This window comes from Petaurus breviceps, unplaced genomic scaffold (assembly GCF_028583685.1).
Source record: "Petaurus breviceps papuanus isolate PSGF00001 unplaced genomic scaffold, PetGlider_PUasm1.0 188, whole genome shotgun sequence".
In the NCBI taxonomy this organism is placed as follows: domain Eukaryota; kingdom Metazoa; phylum Chordata; class Mammalia; order Diprotodontia; family Petauridae; genus Petaurus; species Petaurus breviceps.
Window position 1 is genome coordinate 5,157,876 of NW_027185804.1, and position 20,588 is coordinate 5,178,463.

At 39.2% G+C, this 20,588-nt stretch overlaps 1 protein-coding gene across 2 annotated transcripts in view; it reads right to left on the reverse strand.

Moving 5' to 3' along the window:
* The window catches only part of SBF2 (SET binding factor 2), a 526,457-nt gene that overhangs the window by 111,451 nt on the left and 394,418 nt on the right, over positions 1–20,588 (reverse strand). For both annotated transcript variants that reach the window (XM_069091201.1, XM_069091202.1), the window contains exons 18-20: positions 6,611–6,781; positions 3,541–3,803; positions 257–429 (exon numbers count right to left, since the gene is read on the reverse strand). In XM_069091201.1, coding sequence (XP_068947302.1) covers positions 257–429; positions 3,541–3,803; positions 6,611–6,781 — 607 coding nt within the window. The remainder of the gene's footprint in view (positions 1–256; positions 430–3,540; positions 3,804–6,610; positions 6,782–20,588) is intronic.

Consider the following 20,588-nt stretch of genomic DNA (forward strand, 5'->3'; position numbering starts at 1 on the left):
CAAAGGACCTGAGGCTGGCTCCTAGCTTGCCTTCTTACTTACTTACTTGTGTGACCTTGGGCAAGTCACTTAACTTCTAGGACTGCAGGTTCCTCATCTATAAATTGAGGGGCGATCTCAGAATGACTTCTGAGTCCTGTTCTAAATCTATAACTCATAAGTCTTGGGTTGAACCAAAGCAGCTACAACAAAAAAATATCTCACCAAAAATGTAATTTAAAAATTCATAAGTCTGAAATATATGCATCACTGTTACCTGGTATCATGCAGTGAAGGCTCTTGATGTGATCCTGAGTAACTCCACTCTCGGTGCAAACTTTATCAATAAACCGGGTTATGAAACGCACAACAGAATTGGCGATGTCACTGTTCTCGGAGTCCTCAAAGCCACTCTCTGTGTCATAACTCTCAGCAACACTCCCTGCAATGCTGAGGAAGCCAGTGACAGAAATGGTTAACACTTGGCCAATATAGGGGAGTCACTCTATTGGTTCTTTTATCTAGCTGATTAACCCACGTAGATTTGATGGGACAACCTGTCAAATATTAACATCTGCATCTTAAGAGTAGGGCACTTTCTTCTCATCTCCTCTATATAATGTCTGCTGTATTTGCTGGTGCCGAATTTTAACACAATAATGTAAAATTAAAAAGCTATCTTCACATCTATAGGCACATGGCTTCCTCATAGCTGCAATTTTGTTTATTTTCTTTACATCGCCACATAGAGCTGGCATTTATTTAATTAACATTTGTTTATATAGTAGAAAATTTGACATCTAGGGGGTGGCTAGCTGGCACAGTGAATAGAGCACCGGCCCTGGAGTCAGAAGGACCTGAGTTCAAATTTGACCTCAGACACTTAACACTTATTAGCCATGTGACCTTGGGCAAATCACTTAACCCCAATTGCCCTGCCTTTCCCCTCCAAAAAACAAAAACAAAACAAAACAAAACAAAACAAAAAAACGACATTTAAAAGAATGCAATCAGTGAAGAGGGATGCTTACAAGTATTAAGACCCAGACCCACTTGCGCATACAATGAAAATCAGGCTATTGAATCTTCCGTGCTTTGGACACTTCTTATAGTTTTCCTTATTTGTTTATTTTAAAATACTCTCTGTTTCTCTGTAATTACTAGCAGAAAAATGCACAGGAAAAAAAACTAAGGAATATTTCTATAAAATCTCAGTACTGACAGCAGAGATTCTTTTTCTTTTTTGTGTCCTAGATCCCCTGGCAGTCTGCTAAAGTCTATGGATCCTTTTACAAATAAGGTTTTTAAAAATAATTCAAGGAAATGTTAACTTTCAGTTAAGAGGTTAGTGAAGATAAAGATGCAATTTTTTTTCCTGTCCAAGTTCAAGGACCCCCTGAAATCTATCCAAAGATCTAAGGTTAGGGGCAGTTGGGTGGCAAAGTGAATAGAGCACTAGCCCAGGAGTCAGGAGGACCTGAGTTCAAATTCAGCCTCAGACACTTAACACTTACTAGCCGTGTGACCTTGGGCAAGTCACTTAACCCCAACTGCCCTGCCTTCCCCCCTCCAAAAAATAAAAAGATCTAAGGTTAAGAACCCTTGATTTACAGGAAAGGGATGAAATCAGGAAATTGTGTCCCCTTAAGGAGAGCTGCCCATTGACAGCAAGAGCCAAAGAAGGGCTGGTAGATATGAGATCAAGGGAAGACGATGGGCTGTCCTAGGCAAAAGACAAAGCTGGAAAAGTGGGAGTTGGAGCTCCCTTCCAACTGAACAACTCCCTGCTACAGCCATTACTACAAGAAACAATGACAGAATAATTAAATGCTAAAGATGACGGTACTAATTCAGAGGAAAACTGGTGCTTGGCAAAGGGAGAGATCCCTTGGGTTGAAATAGTGGAGAAACCTTCCTGGAGAAGGTCTAATCAACCTCTGAATGACTGATAGGACATGGATAGATAGAGGCCAGAGGGAAAGCATGTGGGAAGGAGGACCACAAGTAAAGCACTGCATTTGTGGGGACAATGGGGGCATTAGCATAACAGAATGGTAGGAAATAGGCAAGATATTTGGGGTGTGACCTGATTATGTAGGGCCTTGAACATAAAGCAGAATTCATATTTGATGAGATAGGTAATGTGAAGTCACTTGAAGTTTTGAGTTGGGTGACATATTGAAAATAGTATTTTGGTATACAGAACTGAATAGAGGGGAAAAGACTAGAATTAGGGATACCAGTGAGGAAGTGATCCATTATTGTAATACAGGGGTAAGGACTAGGCTGATAGCAATTGGAATGAAGAAGAAGGCAACAATTTGGGAAACCTTTCAAATGAGAAAATTACAAGGATGTGACGATCACCTATTCTGGAGATGATGGCAAAGAAAAGAGTCAAGGATGATCCCAAGGTTTCCAGCCCAGATGATGGCAGAATCATTATGGATTACCAATAGGAAAGGGTTTTGGAGAAGTTAAGGCTGGAGATGTACTTTGTATAATCAGAATATACTGAAACTGAGAGTGAATGAACTCAGTAAGAGAGAATATAAGAAAGAAAGAATACTGGGAGACATCCACTTGGGAGAGGAGAAAAGCAAGCTAGACAAAAAAGTTGGTAGAGGCAAAATTGGAAAGGCAGGAAAATCAGGAGGACAAAGCAGTGTCACAGCACACAAAGGAGGAGAGAACATCTCATTTCTCACCTGGCTACACTACTGTGGGGCTTTTCTGACTTCATCATGTCCCAAGAGGCCCATCATTGGGATAACCTCACTGGCCTGTAATATCCCACTGGTCTTGGTATTCTACCTCATCACTCCTCTCTACCTCTCTCAATGAAGGGTGGGGCTGTGAATTCCAAACCTTCATTTAAGGAGAGAGCTCAGCTTAGACATCTCTTTCTCACCCAGTGATTCTATCTGGGACTCTGACTGACCTCTCTATCATGCTCCCATCTTGACTTCCTTTCCTCCACCCTTCCTGCCTTTTCAGCTTCATTTTCTGTGTTGTCTTCCCCATTAGATTGTAAGCTCCTTGAGGGCAGACTGTTGTTCTTTTTTCCAATTTGTATCTTCAGCACTTAGCACAGTGCCTGGCATGTAGCAGGTGCTTAATAAATGTTTATTAGATCTTGATTCGAGACAGGCAATACACCAGCAGAGGTTGCACAGAGGTCAAAGACAATGGAAACTTGAAGCAAAGTCATTGGATGGGATGAGAAGGAGGTCCCTGGTAATCTCAGAAGGGGGCAATCACCACAGGGACAAGTGAAAGGAAGACAGATGAATGGGAAGGATGGATTAGAAGCAGACATAACAGATATAAATCATGGCATTTGACAGTGAAATGAGACACTGGACAGTATTTATAAGGAGCAATAGATCAAGTAAAGCTTTTTTAAGCTTGGGCAAATGAGCATTCTGAAGTGACACCAAGAGGTCAAGACCTGACATTTTACAGGAAAAACTCTCCCCAATGTTACACATTCTCTTTAATAAAATGATGTTGGCCTGAGATCATCACACAGAGTCCACGCCCTCTCTCTCCTTCCCAAACCTGTTGGTGACGATGCTGTTGCTTCCACTCTCCCAGTCTCCAGTGGCAGACGTTCTCAGGAGCTTGTTTTTGCTTGTGTCCAGAGGGACCAGCAGGTTGACCATGAGGTTTGCAAAGTGGATCGCCTGACTGAAGACTGTACTCTCCTCCTTCTGCACCAGCTCTTGCTGCATCTCCTTGCTCAGCGTGGGCCACAGCCGCAACTGCTCCGCCGCTAGGTCCATCGCAGTCTTCTCCTGGTCTGTGCTTTTTGGAATTTTCTCCTATGAGAATGAAGAGAAAAGACCAATCATTTTACATAGTCCAAAGAGTGAGACAGAGGTTGTTAAAAAATGAAGACTATGATTCAGTAGCTTAACATTTGGATAACTACAATGTGTTGTGTAAAAAAAATAAGTCAAACGCAGAGGTCGCGGTCTTCTGAATCCTCAGGGCTTTAATGAAGCCCCGCGAAGACCGCAGTGAAACCAGCTCAATGAACAGACCAAGTGGTTTCCACTTTACTTACCTCTATCTATAAACTATATCACTTTCAATAGATTAATTATAGGAAACAATTGGCCTAGTGCTTCTTGGAACAATGTTGAGGTGCTAGCCTTTTTTGTGTTATTATGGATGGCAGGGATGGAAAATACTCACATTTTCTTGGAAGTGAGGATTATGCAATTGAACATAATAGTACTAAAATAACTTTTTAAAAAGAAGGGCACCCTCAGAATTAAATAAGGAATGTCTTTTCTGTGCAGTGGAACATGGGTAAGTGTTGGCTTGGGTTTAGCCATTTAAAACAAATAGGGAGGACACAAACACAAACTTTAGTGTTTGATTCATAAATGACTGAAAAAGTTCAATTTAAATGTTACTACATGCTAAAAATGACTACTGATGGAAGACAATAGTCTAATTTGATTTCAAAAGCAATGGCACAGACACCAATCTTTAGTGGTCTATGAAGAAAGATGTATTCTTACTGAAAGTCAATTCTCAACCAAATCACATGGTCCAAAAGAAATGCAACAAAGCATGCCTCATTTATCACACTTTAGATTATAAAACATGAGAGATGATTATAATAATTAAGTGTTTACCAGCTGGTTGAATGAGAAAGCCATAATCACAATTTTCAACTGGGGCCACTACTATGATGCTAGTTTAGATAAGATTCTGGATGTATGTTTGCAAAATGGGAATTTCCAATGACTAAACTTGTAAAAGCTTACTGTCACAATCATATGTCTAGTGACGCTGGTGATGGAAGATTAACTACAATACACATTGTTGATAAAAAACAGTCTTTAAGCCTCTAGAGTGTAATATTTGCCCAAGGTGATCCATCCAGCAATCTGCAATATATAAATGCAACAAGTCTTTTAACCAAATATAGTACCAAATGGTTGCCTCTTTAAAATTCTCTCCTATTTTCATACAAACAGGACTGAATTAAAATGTCAGTTGAAGAACAGAAATGAAACAAACTACATCACAAGCAGCCTGCCCTGGTCACAGAGGATTACACCATCTGCGTGGTTACGGCACTTAGCACAATTTCTGGCACCCAGTGAATGCTCAATAAATGCTTGTTGACTTGGTAAAAGAAAAGGCACAATCTCTGCCCTCTCAAGGCTATAAGGGAATTCTCTTAGCTACAGCTGTGGTAGCAAGAAATTTACCCCATAGGATTTAATTATAACATAGCACTTAATCAACAGGCATTTATTTAGAGTTCCAGCACTGTGCCAGGCACTCCGGCAGGCCATGGGGACACAAAGACAGCCCAGAAAGCACCGAGGTCTTTCAAGGAGCTTATATTCTATGGGGAGGGAGGAAAGAACACACACACGAAGAATCATGCCACAGGACACTCTGTCATAGGTGCATAATAGAGGAACAGACAGAGCGCCATTGCGGTACAGATGAGGAAACCAGAACTTCTGGCTGGGGAATTAAGGCAAGTTCTATAAAGGAAATGACAGCTGAGCTGGGGCAAGAATAATGAGCTGGATTTTTACGGGTGGTAATTGGGGGTGGGGATGGGAGAAAGGATCCCAGGAATAAGGAAGCCATTAAAGGAAAAGACAGAAGGTTGGGAGAGAATGGGCAATCCATATGCTCTGCTGGTGAAGATATCAATTCACAGAATTTTAAAAGATTTCCATATAAATTGCCAGCTGAGTTGCAGACTCGAAGAGATTATTTTAAAGAGCAAAAAGTACCATAGAAAACTACTGAGAGGAGCCCCAGTGGACAGAAAGGCCTTTTCTTGTAACTTATTCAAAAAAGCCCAGCTGAGGAAGAGCAGATTCCCCAAATCCAGTTGCAGCAGGTCTGGGACCCACCCCTTTTTTATCCCTGTTTCTGTTAAACAAGCTTTACATGGATGAGCTTTTGCATGGCTATAATTCACGTCCTTTTTTTTTTTTGTCATTAAACATGATTTCAGGTAGACAGACCTTCTGACGAAAGGACAAAACCCATGTAACTTAGTTCTTAATTCCCAAGTGTTCTATCCTTTTCCAACACCTTCATTTGTTCAGATGCTGCCCCTTCTAGTTTTTCATGATTATAAATAGCACTTCTAGAAACCATCTTTGTACAAATTACTTTTTTCCCCTTGGGATTTATATCCTTGGGATATCTGTTCCAAAGTGGAATTTCCAAGTCAAAGGGCACATAGTTTTGTAGCTCTCGTTACATGCTGCCAGACTAAGCTCCTCAAAGGTGAAACCAATTCACAGTGCCACCAGCATTATACCACTTTAAGAGAATGTTTATAAAAGATGAACTTCATAAAAGCATAAACATAAAGGAAGAGGCTTTAGGATATCCCTTACCTCTGTTTTTCAATACCTGTTCCCATTGAATTCTCATTTGTTAAAATTCTGGGCTTACGAACCATTCAAATATGCTAGTACAAATAAATACCATCCTAGAAATTAACCTAATAAACAACAAGCAAAAAAACCCAAAGCTATTGAGTTTTTTTTTTTTTAAATTTTGACTACACATTTTAAAATACTCTTCTACTTACAGGCTGAGTTCTAGTCCACAAAGACATTTCCCATTTTCTCACCTTTTGCTTCAAGTGTGTTGAATGATTGTCTTCCTTGGCTGAGAGGTATAGGGAGCGAACCTGATTTTGCACATTATTGTAAAATGTTGTCTCCCAAAACTGTTGATTAGTCCATATGGGGTGGTCCTGCACACAGGTATAAGCAAACTGACTGACTCCAGGGGCAAGTTTCTGTGAGAACACACACAAAAAAAACCATCAATGTGGAAATAAAACAATTAAAAAATTATTAAATTTATTTATTTTTAGTTTGCAACATTCACTTCCATAAGATTATGAGTTCCAAATTTTCTCCCCATATCTCCCCTTCCCCATCCCAAGATGGCATGTAGTTTGATATAGGTTTTATATATACATTCATATTAAACCTATTTTCACATCAGCGATGTTGTAAAGAAGAATTAGAACCAATGGGAGAAACCATGAGAAAGAAGAAACACAATAACAACAACAAAAAAAGAGAGTAAATAATATGCTTTGATCTACATTTAGACTCCATAGTTCTTTTTCTGGAAGTAGACAAATAAAACAATTTAAGTCACCCGAAAGACCATCTCTGAGCTTATAATCTAATGAGGGAGAAATCATGCTAACAACTAAAAAGTAACAGTACATAGTACTACTTTTTCATACATTCAACTCAGCCAACATTAATTACCTAAATGTAGAAAGCACTATGCTAGGCATTGGATTATCTGAGCTAAAGACAGAATTAAACTAGCAGAAAATGCAAAAAATTGCTCATTACAGGTTTTAAAATGCGCGCACGTGTGTGTGTGTGTGTGTGTGTGTGTCCAGGAGTGGTTATCATTGAGTTTATCTAGATTTGGTGGTTTTTTGGATCCATTTCTGTGATTTTAATGATTTACAAAACTGCTGGTAGGGAGACTTCCTCTACCAATGTAGATTGGGAATTATTCTATACCTTACTTAGATAGTAGTCTTAGAGATCTGCCTCAGCACTGAGAAGTTTGCCCAGGGTCACACCAGTTAGTATCAGAAGAGGGACTTGAATTCAGGTCTTTATGATTCTGAGGCAGCCTATCCATCCATTATGCCACTCCATATGTTATTACTCTTTAATTAAGTATTTAAAACAAAATGCTGATATCATACTAAGATTTTTTTTTTGGGAAAAGCCAGAAAGCTGTCCAGCTTCCTCATCCTGTCACCTCCCCTCACACATTCTCTACAAAGAAGATCCTCATATGCTTTATTTAAAGGTACTTCCTAGGGACTGATGTGCAAATATGGGGAGGTGCCTCATCCCCCCCCCATGTCTCTAGCTTTCCCTCTCTGGCCTCCCCCCACCACTGCTCCTGCTCCCTCTCTCTCCCTTTCCTCCTCACTGATCCTGCTATTCTACATCTCCATGAAGAACTGTTCTTTTGTTTCTTAGAATATTCTTCCCTAAACTTGAACTGAGATTTAAAACTTCTGAGGCTGACTCCCTCTGATGTGTTTGTCTGACCAGATCTTTCATAAGATGACCCTTGGGTTACTGGTTGACCTTATGATAGGCTGGAGCCTAAGGCCATTTGAACGCTAATTTTTGCCAACTTCTCATGAAAAATGAGTGTCATGTGGTTGTAGGCAGACTTTTAGTAGATTGAAAAAAAAAATGGAGAGTGTTGTATGTCTGAAAGGACAGATCGATTTTGAGAGTGAAGTTCAAAAGGCAACTTTGTTAATATGAATTTACTTTATTTTTAGAGGGGGAGCATGATAAAGGGGAAAGAATAATGAATCTGGAGTCAGAGATTTTTTGGCTCAGATTCTACCTTTGAGAATTACTAATTGTTTGACCTTGGGTGAGTCATTAATTTCCCTGGGCAGTCAGTCAGTAAATCAATGGGTATTTGCCAAGCAATTAATAGGTGCCAGGCGACAGGGCTAATTCCTGGAGATTCCAAGAAAGGCAAAAAACATGGTCCCTGTCCTCAATGAGCTTACAACTAGAACAAGCAAGATATTTTCAGGGTAAGCTCCAAGTAATCTCAGAGGAAAGGCATTAGTATTAAGGGGGCATGGAATTCAAAGATGGGGTGTAAATATAAGAGTAAATGTGTGGGGTATAAAATGTAAGCAGACTGGAAAAGTAGGAAGAGGTCAGGGTATAAAAGCCAAAAGGGGGATCTCATATTTGATACTGGGGTCTTATTGCCCAGTTGTTCCGGCTGCCATATTGATCCTAAATATTACCTGGCCTTTCCACTGACATGAAACTGAGTGCTCCTTTTTTGTAACTGAGAGAGGCTCAGAGTGAGAAGCCTACTGACATTAGAGAAGTAAGGCCACTGGCACTCAAGTCCCAGCCCCATTATTACTATTCACAGTAAATAACAAGGATGGTGTAGATATTATTATTTTTTTTAGGTCATGTAGCATGACCTGTTTTTTTTTTTTTGAGAAACAGATGTTTTAAAAAAATATTAAACATATTTACACATTAGTTATGTCATGAAAGAAGAATCAGAACAAAAGGGAGAAGTCATGAGAAAGAAAAAGAAAAAGAAAATAGTCTGCTTTGATCTACATTTAGATTCTGTAGTTCTTTCTCTGGATATGGATAGCATTTCCCATCATGAGTCTTTTAGAACTGTCTTAGATCATTGCATTGCTCAGAAGAGCTAAGTCTAACAAAGTCAGTCATCACACAATGTTGCTGTTACTGTGTACAGTGTTCTCCTGTTTCTGTTCACTTCACTCAGCATCAGTTCATGCAAGTATTTCCAGGCTTTTCTGAAGTCTGCCTGCTCACCATTTCTTATGGAATAATAGTATTCCATTAAATTCATATACCACAACTTGTTCAGCCATTCCCCAATTAATGGGTCAATTCTTGGCCACCACAAAAAGAGCTGCTATAAACATTTTTGTATATATAGGCCCTTTTCCTAAAGACAGCCAATCTGCTACTCAGCAAGACTTGGGTTCCAGTCCTTCCTCTGCCACATTCTGGCTGTGTGACCTTGGACGAGTCATTCACCTTCTTAGGCCCAGTCAGTCACTGAAACTAGGCTGAAGAGAAGGTGCCAGTCTACTGGGGTAGAGGAAGGCTCCTCACTGGGAATTCCTTACATTGATGAGATCACAAGTCTAGATCCTTCTCCACCCAAAAAACCAACCAACCCATCAACCAGCCAGTCAGTCAAGCGAGATTCTAGAGACAGATTTTATCAGGATCATTAAGATGTAAAACAAAATAAAAATAATCAACTCAAACCCCCAAACAAACCCACAATTAATCTCAAATCTCTTACTATAACATAACAGAATTTCTAATCTGCTTCCCAAAACTTTTTGTGATCCATATGTTGGAAATGCTGGCTTTTCTTCAACACTTCTCCTGAGTACACTCCCTTTATCATGAGCTGCCCTTTACAAGGTCTAGGCCAGGTTGGATGATCAAGTCATCAGGGATGTTGTAGAGGGGATTCTTTTTTAGTTAGCTGTTGTACTGGGTGATCTCTGCATTCTCTTCTGATTCTGTGACTTGTCCATAGTCACACAGGTAATAGGCAGCAGAGATGGGATTTGAACACTGGATTTTTGTTTCCTGATCCAATATTTGTTATGGACAATATTTTCTTCCAACAGCTCTAAATCTAGACAGATGGAATTGGCAAGAAGTGGTCTAAAATAAAGAAGGGATTCTCAGGAATCACAACCTCAGTGATGACATTTATTCAGTTTTATGAATGATAATCTCAAAGGCAATACTTTCTATCAATGAATAAAGTCATATACTCATCTGATGTGAGTACACAATTATAAAGAGTATGCTTATTTTGCAGAATATGTAATATACAAATTTGGTGGCAGTTATGGCTTCTGATATGTGAGTCACAAACATGTATTTCTTAAATAATTTTCTGAAAACACTCACAAAGTTTATTCTCTCTTCATGGCCTCTTCATATGACTTCTCTCTCACCCTACTGCTTTGACACCCTTAGTAAGGACAAGTGTGCTCTGCTCTGCCCTCTCTCCCTACCAGCAGAGGGCGACAGCAATAGGCCACAATCCAATTTTCTGTCACACTACAAGACTACCTTTCTTCTTCAAAATAGAAAATGAAGTCCTTTCATAAAATACACTTTAAACATAAATTTCTCAAGAAAACAACAAAAGTTTCAAATAAATCTTTTCTCCTTATAAATGGAATTTTCAGGTCTTAAAACTCAAGGTTTTCCTTTCACAGATTCTGTAATTTCAGTTAAACAATGAAAACAGTTGTGAATAAGGCTATCATTGGAGCCTAAAAGCACTGCTAGTCTGAGAAACAAAATTCCCTGAATGCTAAAATCTTGACTTTATGTCCTTCAATTACTCTGACACAAGATAATATATAGTAGAGTGGAAAGAATACTGGGAGTCAGATGACCTGGGTTCAAGTTTTTCATCCATAGCTTACTACCTATGTATCCCTTGGTCAAATTACTTAACCTTTCTGTTCCTCAATTTCATTATGGTGATGGCCTAAATTATCTTTATGGTCCTTTTTTTTTTTTTTAAAGCAATTGGGGTTAAGTAACTTGCTCAAGGTTACATGGCCAGTTATTTCTGGGTGTGGTGCTAAGTATCAGAGCCCAGATTCAATCTCAGGTCATCCCGACTCTGGGGCCGGTGCTCTTACTCACTGAGCCACCTGGCTGCCCCTTTATGGTTCTTTCTAACTCTAGATCCTTTGAGTATATAAGATTTTCTCTATCCATGGGAAATAACACCCAAATGCATTTTGCCTTCTATAGGAGACTGAAAATTTGTTATGTGTTTCACAACTGTGATATATGTATGCATGTATGTGTATCCTATAGAAGCAGGTAATATTTCTGCATGGAATTTTATAATACAGAGTATTATAACAGAGTAAGTCTGTAGGTGATTTATGAGCTATTCAAGGTTCAACACTAAGCAGTGTCTCTTTCTTTCTATCTAGGGCTTCTAAAGAGAACAGAGGATGGTCTACTTGACACAATATCAATCCTAGGCTTAATGTTCAGGGGCTGGTTTAACAAACACAATTGGGCATAAAAACTTGAGAAAGAAAAGCTAGCACAAGTGAAGGCCGAGGAAGGTCAACGTGAGGCAGTCATTCAAATAAAGGCCTTCCTACAGGCTTGCAGGCAAGTATGCTCCAGGCACATGGAGCCTGCTTTTCTAACAAAGCTTTCCTCCGTCAGAGAAACAAAACCTTAGTGAAGAAAGTTGGATGTGCCAACTGCAATCAATTACTCTTAAGGAAGGTCTAGGGCTCATAGATACAAAGATGGACTGTATGCTGAGGTCTCTCTTTGTAGCCACGAACCTCCTGAATACAAGAGTTATTAGAGCTTGCAGATGATGGGCATTTCTACAATAAAATATCCCCTTTATCTGCTTTTTTGGAGTTTCTGATTTTGTATATCATCTGATTATACTTTCATTTCCAGTTATTTAAATACTAGTCATTTAAATTTTCTCAATCTTTCTCTTGGAAACACTTGAGCTCTGCAGGCCACCAGAAGGCAGGTAAAGGGAGATCTCTGTTCTGTCATGAAACAGAACCATGGCACGCTGGGATGTCAGACTTGGGAGAGAGTTTTGGGATCCTCCAGGCCCACCTGGACCTCCTCTTTTTGGAACCATTTCTTTTGTCCTTGTCCTCATCCTTAAGAAATGAAGGAATGTTTAGTTACTAACTTTTTACTAAGAGAGTAACAGAGACTCAGAGTTGGAAGGGGGCTCTGCGTCTCTAGGCTAACTTGAAGCATGGTGAATAATGCCACTTTTTTTTCCTGGGCTTTGGTTTCCTTTTCTCTAAGATGAAGGGCTTTGACTAGAGAGTGACTGAAGTCCTTTTCAGCCCTTTTTTATGTGGCTATAAAATCCTCTATTTCCTCCTCCAGAACTGGACAGTATTTGCAGTTGAGAACATCATACATTCTCAGTGCTTCCTAAATAGCTTTTGCAAATATTTAGAAGAAATAAGGTGTGCATTGTTTCTGGAAGGGGCAGAGTACTGCAGGAAAAGACCTCTACCCTAATTTTACTGCTCTAGAAATTAGCTTCCCATTGCTCACTACAGTAAGTGGTTTGGTTGTCTGCACTGTCATCTATTTAGGATTATTACTGTTAGTTACTCCTACATCTTACTGTTACTCCCCTTTATGCCTTGTTCTAGCACTTGGGAGTACTAACCTTGGATTCTTCAAAGTCGCTCCAGAGAGACACAAACTCAGGAAAAGCCTCAAAGACCTTAAGTTAAGGCCCAGTGATAGACTTAAGTCTCCTTTCTGAAGGACAGTTTGGCTTAACCTCAGAGAGTCAGCCACTGAGCAACGTATTTTTTTTCATCCACATAGATATCTAAGGCAGGTAGAAGGAGAACCTCTACTTTTAAATAACAATTCTTTAAAATCATCTCTAAAATAGCATGTAGTAACAAGAAAATACAATGCAAACATTCTGCATAAACCACTATTTTAATCCTAATATTAAGATTCCAATAGTAACTAAAAAAAGTCTGCCCACTGCTACTTAAGATTCTGTCACGTCCGTAGCATTATGAGATATGGATACCAAAGAAACTTAAGATATGGTCCAGCTCATAAGAACCATACAATCTGGTTAGGAAGACAACACACACACACACACGATGAAGACAGCATCTCATATGACAGCATTATTTATACACACACAGACACACTGTTAAAATAAAATGCTAAATTGTGCAGACAGACATTTAGACAACAGGTCACAATGGGCATCTTGCCTGAAAGCCACTCTCTGATTCACACAAACAGGCCACAGGTTAGTTTGCTTCTAAAATTCTCCCTACCACCTCTAAGCTTCTCCTACTTGAGAACATTTTTCAATTTTCATTTTTCTTATTTGAATTGATTTTGATTTCAATTCCAATTTGGGTTTTATCTTCTATCATTCATTCTAGGAATGCTGTATATGCCTAGCAACAGTTATCAAAGCATGTAGATGATCAACATGTCCACAACAAAATAGCCCCTTTATCTGCTTTTTTGGAGTTTCTGATTTAGCACACTATCTGATTATATTTTCATTTCCAGTTCTCTTTGTGCAAATGTTGAAACTCAAAAAGTGACTTCATCTAGCTTTCCCCCAATTTCCCCAGACAGGCCCTGTGTAATTCCCCACATGCCTGTGGGGACCCACACAGGGATTCCCTGCTCTTAAGGCATCCCAAGTTGGCACGTGGCATGTGTTTTCCAATATAAATGGTAGTTAGATATGTTTGAAATAGTCCTATACTTCAACTAGCTATTTATGTTTTTGTGGGTTGGTTTGGGAATCTAACCACCATCTGTAATGTTGTTCCATGGGAAAAACCAATCCAAGTTCCCCAAACCACTTATAAATGGGTTTTTTCAACTTGGGGACTATTTATATACAATAAAGTGCTAAGATGATAATACGTGCAAAAGAAGTGAGAGAAGGAAGGCATCAGCCAGGGTGGATTTAAACTTTTTTCCAGTGTTCCACAACTACTCACTCCCTGACACACAAGGCAAGTCTCTTCCTTTAGAATTCTCATTTTACACACGAGAAAGTAAAGGAACAAATAAAAGAGCTGCAAAAGGTTAGCAATGGATTAGTGTTATAGGTCAAATCTCATTAAAATGAGTGGGTGGCGGGGTTGGGAAGAGTGGCATGGTGGTGGCATTTAAAATCTTTTGTTGTATAGGAGTTTTGTCCTAACAAAGTAAATAGGTCCTTGACTGTGCTATGTAACTCCTACATCCATTCCTGATACTTATTATAAGCCAGAGTCAGAGATCTTTTCCAGAGTAAATTCTGGGTTCAGTGACAAGCCACCAAATTCACCAGTGTGCTATTATATAGTTTCTATCTTCAAACACAATGACAAGAATAATCATTATTGAGGACCTATAGGATTATGACTAACCAAAAGGAGATAGAAATATGGTCATTCTATATTTATTAAGGAAAGAAAGTGGGCCAATACACGGTTATATGATGATTGACTACATAAGTTTTCCAGTTTAAATTATAATTCACATTTATATAGCATTTTAAAGTTTAGAAAGCATTTCCCTTACAATAACCATGTGAAATGGAGAATGATTAACCCCATTTTACAGAGAATAAAACTAAGGGTCATAGAAATGAAATGACTCAGCCAAGGTTGCCTGGTCAGTGTCGGTACCAGGTCTCAAATCCAGGACCACAGACCACAGATTTAGAGCTCTTGCCGCTACACCCAACTGATGTAAACACAGTAGAATCTTGGCTTGGCTACTCAGTAGCTGGGCAACCTTGGCTGAGTCACTTCCCTCTCTGGGTGAGCCTTGATTTCTCCATCTGTAAGAATGGGAATAATATTTTCATCATCTACCTCACAGGAAAGTGAGAAAAGTGAACTGTTTAGCATAAGCATGCTATTATTATTTTTTTGCTTTTTGGAGGGGGGAGGAAAGGGCAATTAGTGTTAAACGACTTGCTCAAGGTCACACGGCTAGTAAGTGTTGAGTGTCTGAGGCTGGATTTGAACTCAGGTCCTCCTGACTTGAGGGCCAGTGCTCTATTCACTACACCACCTAGCCTCCCCAATGTGCTATTATTTAAACTAGAAAACTTTTTCAGGGCAGTCTAGCTAAGGCTAAAGGCCCATGTCCTTGAGCATTTACATATTGTAGGCATTATGGAAACTGTAACCAGGCCACAGGACACTAAAGCAAGGCACTGAGACATGGAAGGGCAAATTGACTGACTGGATAAGGGAGTGGGGCATATTGAGGCAGGTTTTGTGGCTTTTTTAGAAGCAGCTTGTCTGGGAGTGACTACTTCTCCATAAGAGGTGAGCTCTACATGTAATTTCTAAATCATTTTAAAAAACTGGGGAGTACCAAAGAGAACATAAAAATGGGAAAAGGACCCACATGTACAAAAATACTTATAGCAGCTCTTTATGTGGTGGCAAAGAACTGGAAATCGAGGGGATGCCATCAATAGGGGAATGGCTGAACAAGTTGTGGTATATGAATGTAATGGAATGCTACTGTGCTATAAGAAATGATGAGCAGGCAGACTTCAGAAAAACCGGGGAAGACTTAAATGAACTGATGCTGAGTTAAGTGAGTAGAACCAGAACAATGTATACAGGAAGAGCCACAATGTGTGAGGACTGATTTTGAGACTTAGCCCGTTCTCAGTAATGAAAGGACCAAAAACATTTCCAAAGGACTCATGATGGAAAATGCCATCTGGGTTCGGTGACAAGTCACCAAATTCACCAGTGTGCTATATATTTTCTATCTTTAAACACGATGACAAGAATAATCATGAGGACCTATAGGATTATGACTAACCAAAAGGAGATAGAAATATGGTCATTCTATATTTATTAAGGAAAGAAAGTTGGCATCCAGAGAAAGAACTTGGAGTTGGAATACAGAGCGAGGCAGACTATTTTCTCTTCTGTTTTCTTTCCCATGGTTTCTCCTATTCGTTACAATTCTTCTATGCAACATGACTACTGCGAAAATGTGTTTAATAGGAATGTATGTGAAGAGCCCATATCAGATTGCATGCCGCCTTGGGGAGGGACAGGAGAGAGAAGGGGAGAAAATTTAAAACTTATGGAAGTAAATGTTGAAAACTGAAAGCAAATAAGTAAATTGGAAAAAAAAATTGGGGAGTAACTGGAACTAAGGGGTAAGCAAGGTAGATAGTTATCTACTATATGTATTTTTAATAAAAAAAAATCTTTCTCTGGGACACTTAGGCAATTACTTCTAGAAACTTCTGTTGAGCAGTAACACACCTGCAACAATTTTTAGTTCTTTAATTGACTTTACTCTCAGTTAAAATAAGATAACAAAGAGATAGCCAAAGTTTTCTTGATCAGAGTCAAAAGATAAAAACATATGGAAGGAAAAGAACAGTTTATTAGTTTGGTTGTGTGTGCATGTGGTTTTTTTTTTTTTTTTGTCCAGTTGACTGCTTTAGGCTCTAAATCCTTTCACAATATAAGAGGCCAAATCCTAAGAGGCTGTTTCATGGCCTGATAAGGGAGGGTCATTCCTGCCATTCATGGTGTGGGCAGATTCTAGAATGTAGACCACCAGGCCCATCACAAAGCTAGAAGGAAATGAAGTGCACTGCAAAGAGAAATGGTCAAACTTGGAAAATGTCTCCATTGTCCTCAGAAATTCACATGAAGTAAAGAGAATTTTTTAAAAACCACACAAATATGATTGTCATAATTATCCATGATTTTAATGGAATTTAGAACTAAACAATATGAAAAAAATGTCTTTTTAAGGGATGGATGGGGAAGCTATGGTACTATTATATTTTTTTGAATATAACTTTTTCCCTTTAGTTTCCATCTTCTCATTTTCCCCTAAAAACTAAACTAAAACTGAAAAAAAAAAATATTGTTAGCAGAATTGTGTCTGAGGCAGGGAAACCTTGTAGACGTTTTCTATAAACACAGATGACTCTTAAGAAAAACAGTCATTTGGGAACCACATTTTTCAATTTTCATTTTTTTTATTTGAATTGATTTTGATTTCAATTCCAACTTGGTTTTCATCTGCCCTCAACCAGGCTAGGAATGATGTCTATGCCTAGCAGTGGAGTCGATGGGCCAAATATATGAAAATATTACTTTTTTTTTTTAAAGCAAAATTCCAAGCTTTTTCAGACAAGTTGGATTATTTCATACATTATTCCACCAGTCGGATTAATTTTCTCCAACACTGAATGATTCCATCTTTTGTCACTTTGCCGAATACGAGATTCCTTAGAGTTGTTTTAATTTACATCTCTTTCAGTGTGATTTGGAGCGAATCAAATAAATGAGTGATTTGGAGCAGTCTTTCATATGGTTGTTAATAATTTGAAACTCTTGCAAATCGTTTGTTCATATCTTTTGCCATTTATTTATTCATTAGAGAATGGCTATGGGTAATAGATTTATATTACTTTCATATATATATGTATATGTATGTGTATATGTATATATATGTATATATGAAATACCAGACCCTTGTTGGAGATATCAGGTACAAAGATTCCATCTGTCTCCCCCCAATCTACAGTTTCCCTTCTTATCCTAGTTTTTCAATTTTGTGTAATCAAAATGACCTCTTTTATCTTTAGTGATCTCCTCTATCCCTTTCTTGGGGTGGATCCTCCCCCACTTGCTTCTCCAAGGCAGCTCCTTTGGTGGTATGTAAAACTTCCTGGCTGGTCATTAGGGGTAGCTATAAAGCTGCAAAAGTTTCACAAGGAATTTGGAGTACAAAAACTTGAGGGGTCAGGGACATGTTTGTATTCTGACATTCAAATGACTGTGCTGAGTCACTGAAGGCATTATTTATAGTCCAGCCTAGTTGACTTTCTGCTCCAATAAGTCTTTCCTTACTTTGTAACTCCTCCATGGCTCTCTTGCATGCATCCAGTGACTCCTCAAAAATTCCAATAATGCTGACTCAGGGTGAGGATGCGGCTGCTGCAGGATGCTGTGTCTACAGATTTCTTTCAGGGAAGTGGTTAATCAGATCCTCCCTTTCTTTCTTTGGCTGATTTTCCTGTGGCCTTAAAAATAGCCACAGGAATAGACTCTGTAGTTGTCCTTCTTTCTAGGTTCCAACATTTGTGTGAGTGCCTACTTTGAGCTTGGCCCTGAGCTAGGCACTGTTACCAGACTGTACAAACTCTTTCCAATTTCTGTGCTTGAGACAGGCAGGGCTAGGCAACTGTGAGCTCCAACAGAAAGTGAAAAAAAATATTAAGGACCCTTCCAAACAAAATGAAATGTCAACACATTTTGCAAAAGCTTCAATTCACATTATTTGTGTTTGTGATCAGCACAATAAAGGGAACAAGGAAACCCACAGAAGGGCTGTGAAACACACTCTTCTGGAATTCTTGTTTGTTTTTTAAACAATAGCAGAGAAAGCGCAGGAGGAAAAGGCTACATCTAGTCCGAGCCAACGGAAATAACGATACCAACTTTTAGGCAGCACTTTAATGGAATGATTCTCCACCTCTAAGTGCCCCAGGTTTTAAATCTTGGTGGAAAGGGTCTTTGAATTGGTCACTTCTGTGACCAAAAGCAGGAATGGTAAATAAGATGTGGAGCCTGAGGTGTAAGGTATGATGGTTTCCTAACTGACCTCCCCACCTCTACTCTTTCTGTTTACAATCCAACCTGCATACTTTGCCAACTTAATCTAAAGTACAAATCTAATCACTTCTCTGCTCAATCTTTAATGCCTCCCATGAAAAACACTGAATTTAGTCTGGCAGTCAAGACCCTTTAACCTCCCATTCCAGTTTTACATCCCCTTGATTTCCTATAGTTACTCTACATTTTGGCTAACTCAGACAATTCATTTTCTCTAGACATCTTCTATGGCTTTGCTTGCTGGCTCTTCCTTTACCTGAATTCCCTCTTCTTCATCTTATCTGTTGGAATCCTACTCATCCCTCCAGGTGAGCTTAAATGCTACCTCTTTCCTGAAGTTCTTCTTGATTATCCCCCATCTGGATGGGCCCTTTCCCATCACTGGGCATCGATAAACTCTCGTGCACTTATTACATTCTCCTCAGTATTCGAGCTATCAGAGCACAGCTCTAACAACCCAGCCTGAACAATCAGATATTTGAGGCCAGGGTTTGCATGTTACTCTTTATCTACTCCCACCCCTCTTACAGCACCTAGGCACAGGATGGTTATCTAGTCATCCAGTGGTGTCCAGTAAACGGAATGATGAATGAATAATAATCATGATAGCAACAATAACAACAAATTTCTTTTTTGTTTTGTACTGGATTTTAAACTGCTCTCATAATTTTGGGCAGATCTTTCTATCAAGACCAGGAAGAAAAAAAATGAAGAGCTCAAAGAGAAAGAAGATGAACGGGCTAAATGTCTAGTCCAGCAAATTCTTGTTGAGACACAGTATTATGAAGTGCAATGATAGACCAGAGACAGGCGGACAGCCATGGTGAAGGGTTATATGCACAGCAGTGCTAGCTGTGGATAAATTCAGTTACTGCTGTATCAACCAGTAAGTGTTTATTATGTAGGAGCTCCATATGAATCAACTGTGACTGAGTTGCCAAAAATGCTAGTGCACATCTGGAGTGCTGTGTTCAGTTCTGCATGACACATCTTAGGAGGAACACTAACAAGCTGGAGCACATTCAGAGGGTGGGGTGACCAGGACAGAGGAGATCCTAGAGACCATACTATATAAGGACTGGTCATAGGAATTAGATATGTTTAACCTTGAAAAGAGAAAGAGGGATGAGAGATTTAGAGTGAGATTGGGACATGTTAGCTGTCAAAGTACTTGAAAGATCACAAGGAAGAAGTATTAGACATGTTCTTCTTGGTTCCAGGACAGAACCACGACCAAAGTTTGAGAGAAGCACAGTTCAACTTAACAAATTCTAGGGCAGCAGGTTTCAGCTCAATTCAAGGAAGGACTTTCTATTACACTTGTCCAAAAATGGAATGAGTTAAGTAGTAGGGTCCACAGCACTGAGGCTGTTCAACTCAATGACCCACCGTTGAAGATTTAAAGAAGGGATCTGCAAATATTGGGAAGGAGATTAATAATAAGTGGCAGACCAAGTGTCCTTAACAGGGAGTAAATGACAGGGAGTAAAGTGTTTAAGACACGACTTATGAATCCAAGGGGTTTACAGTAAGATTGAAGAGACAAATGTCATAATATGAAAAAATCAGGGAATCTGTGGCAGGCAGTGGGTAGAGAGGAAGGAATAAAAAAGTGAGAGGAAGGATAAAGAAGAAGAATTAGTCTTCATGTTCTCTGGATAGCTAGGTGCCACAGTGGATAGAGTACTGGGCCTGGAGCCAGGAAGAGATTCATCTTCCCGGGTTTAAATCTGACTTTGGCCACTTATTAGCTGTGTGACTCTGGACAAGTCACTTAATCTGTTTGCCTCAGTTTCCACATCTG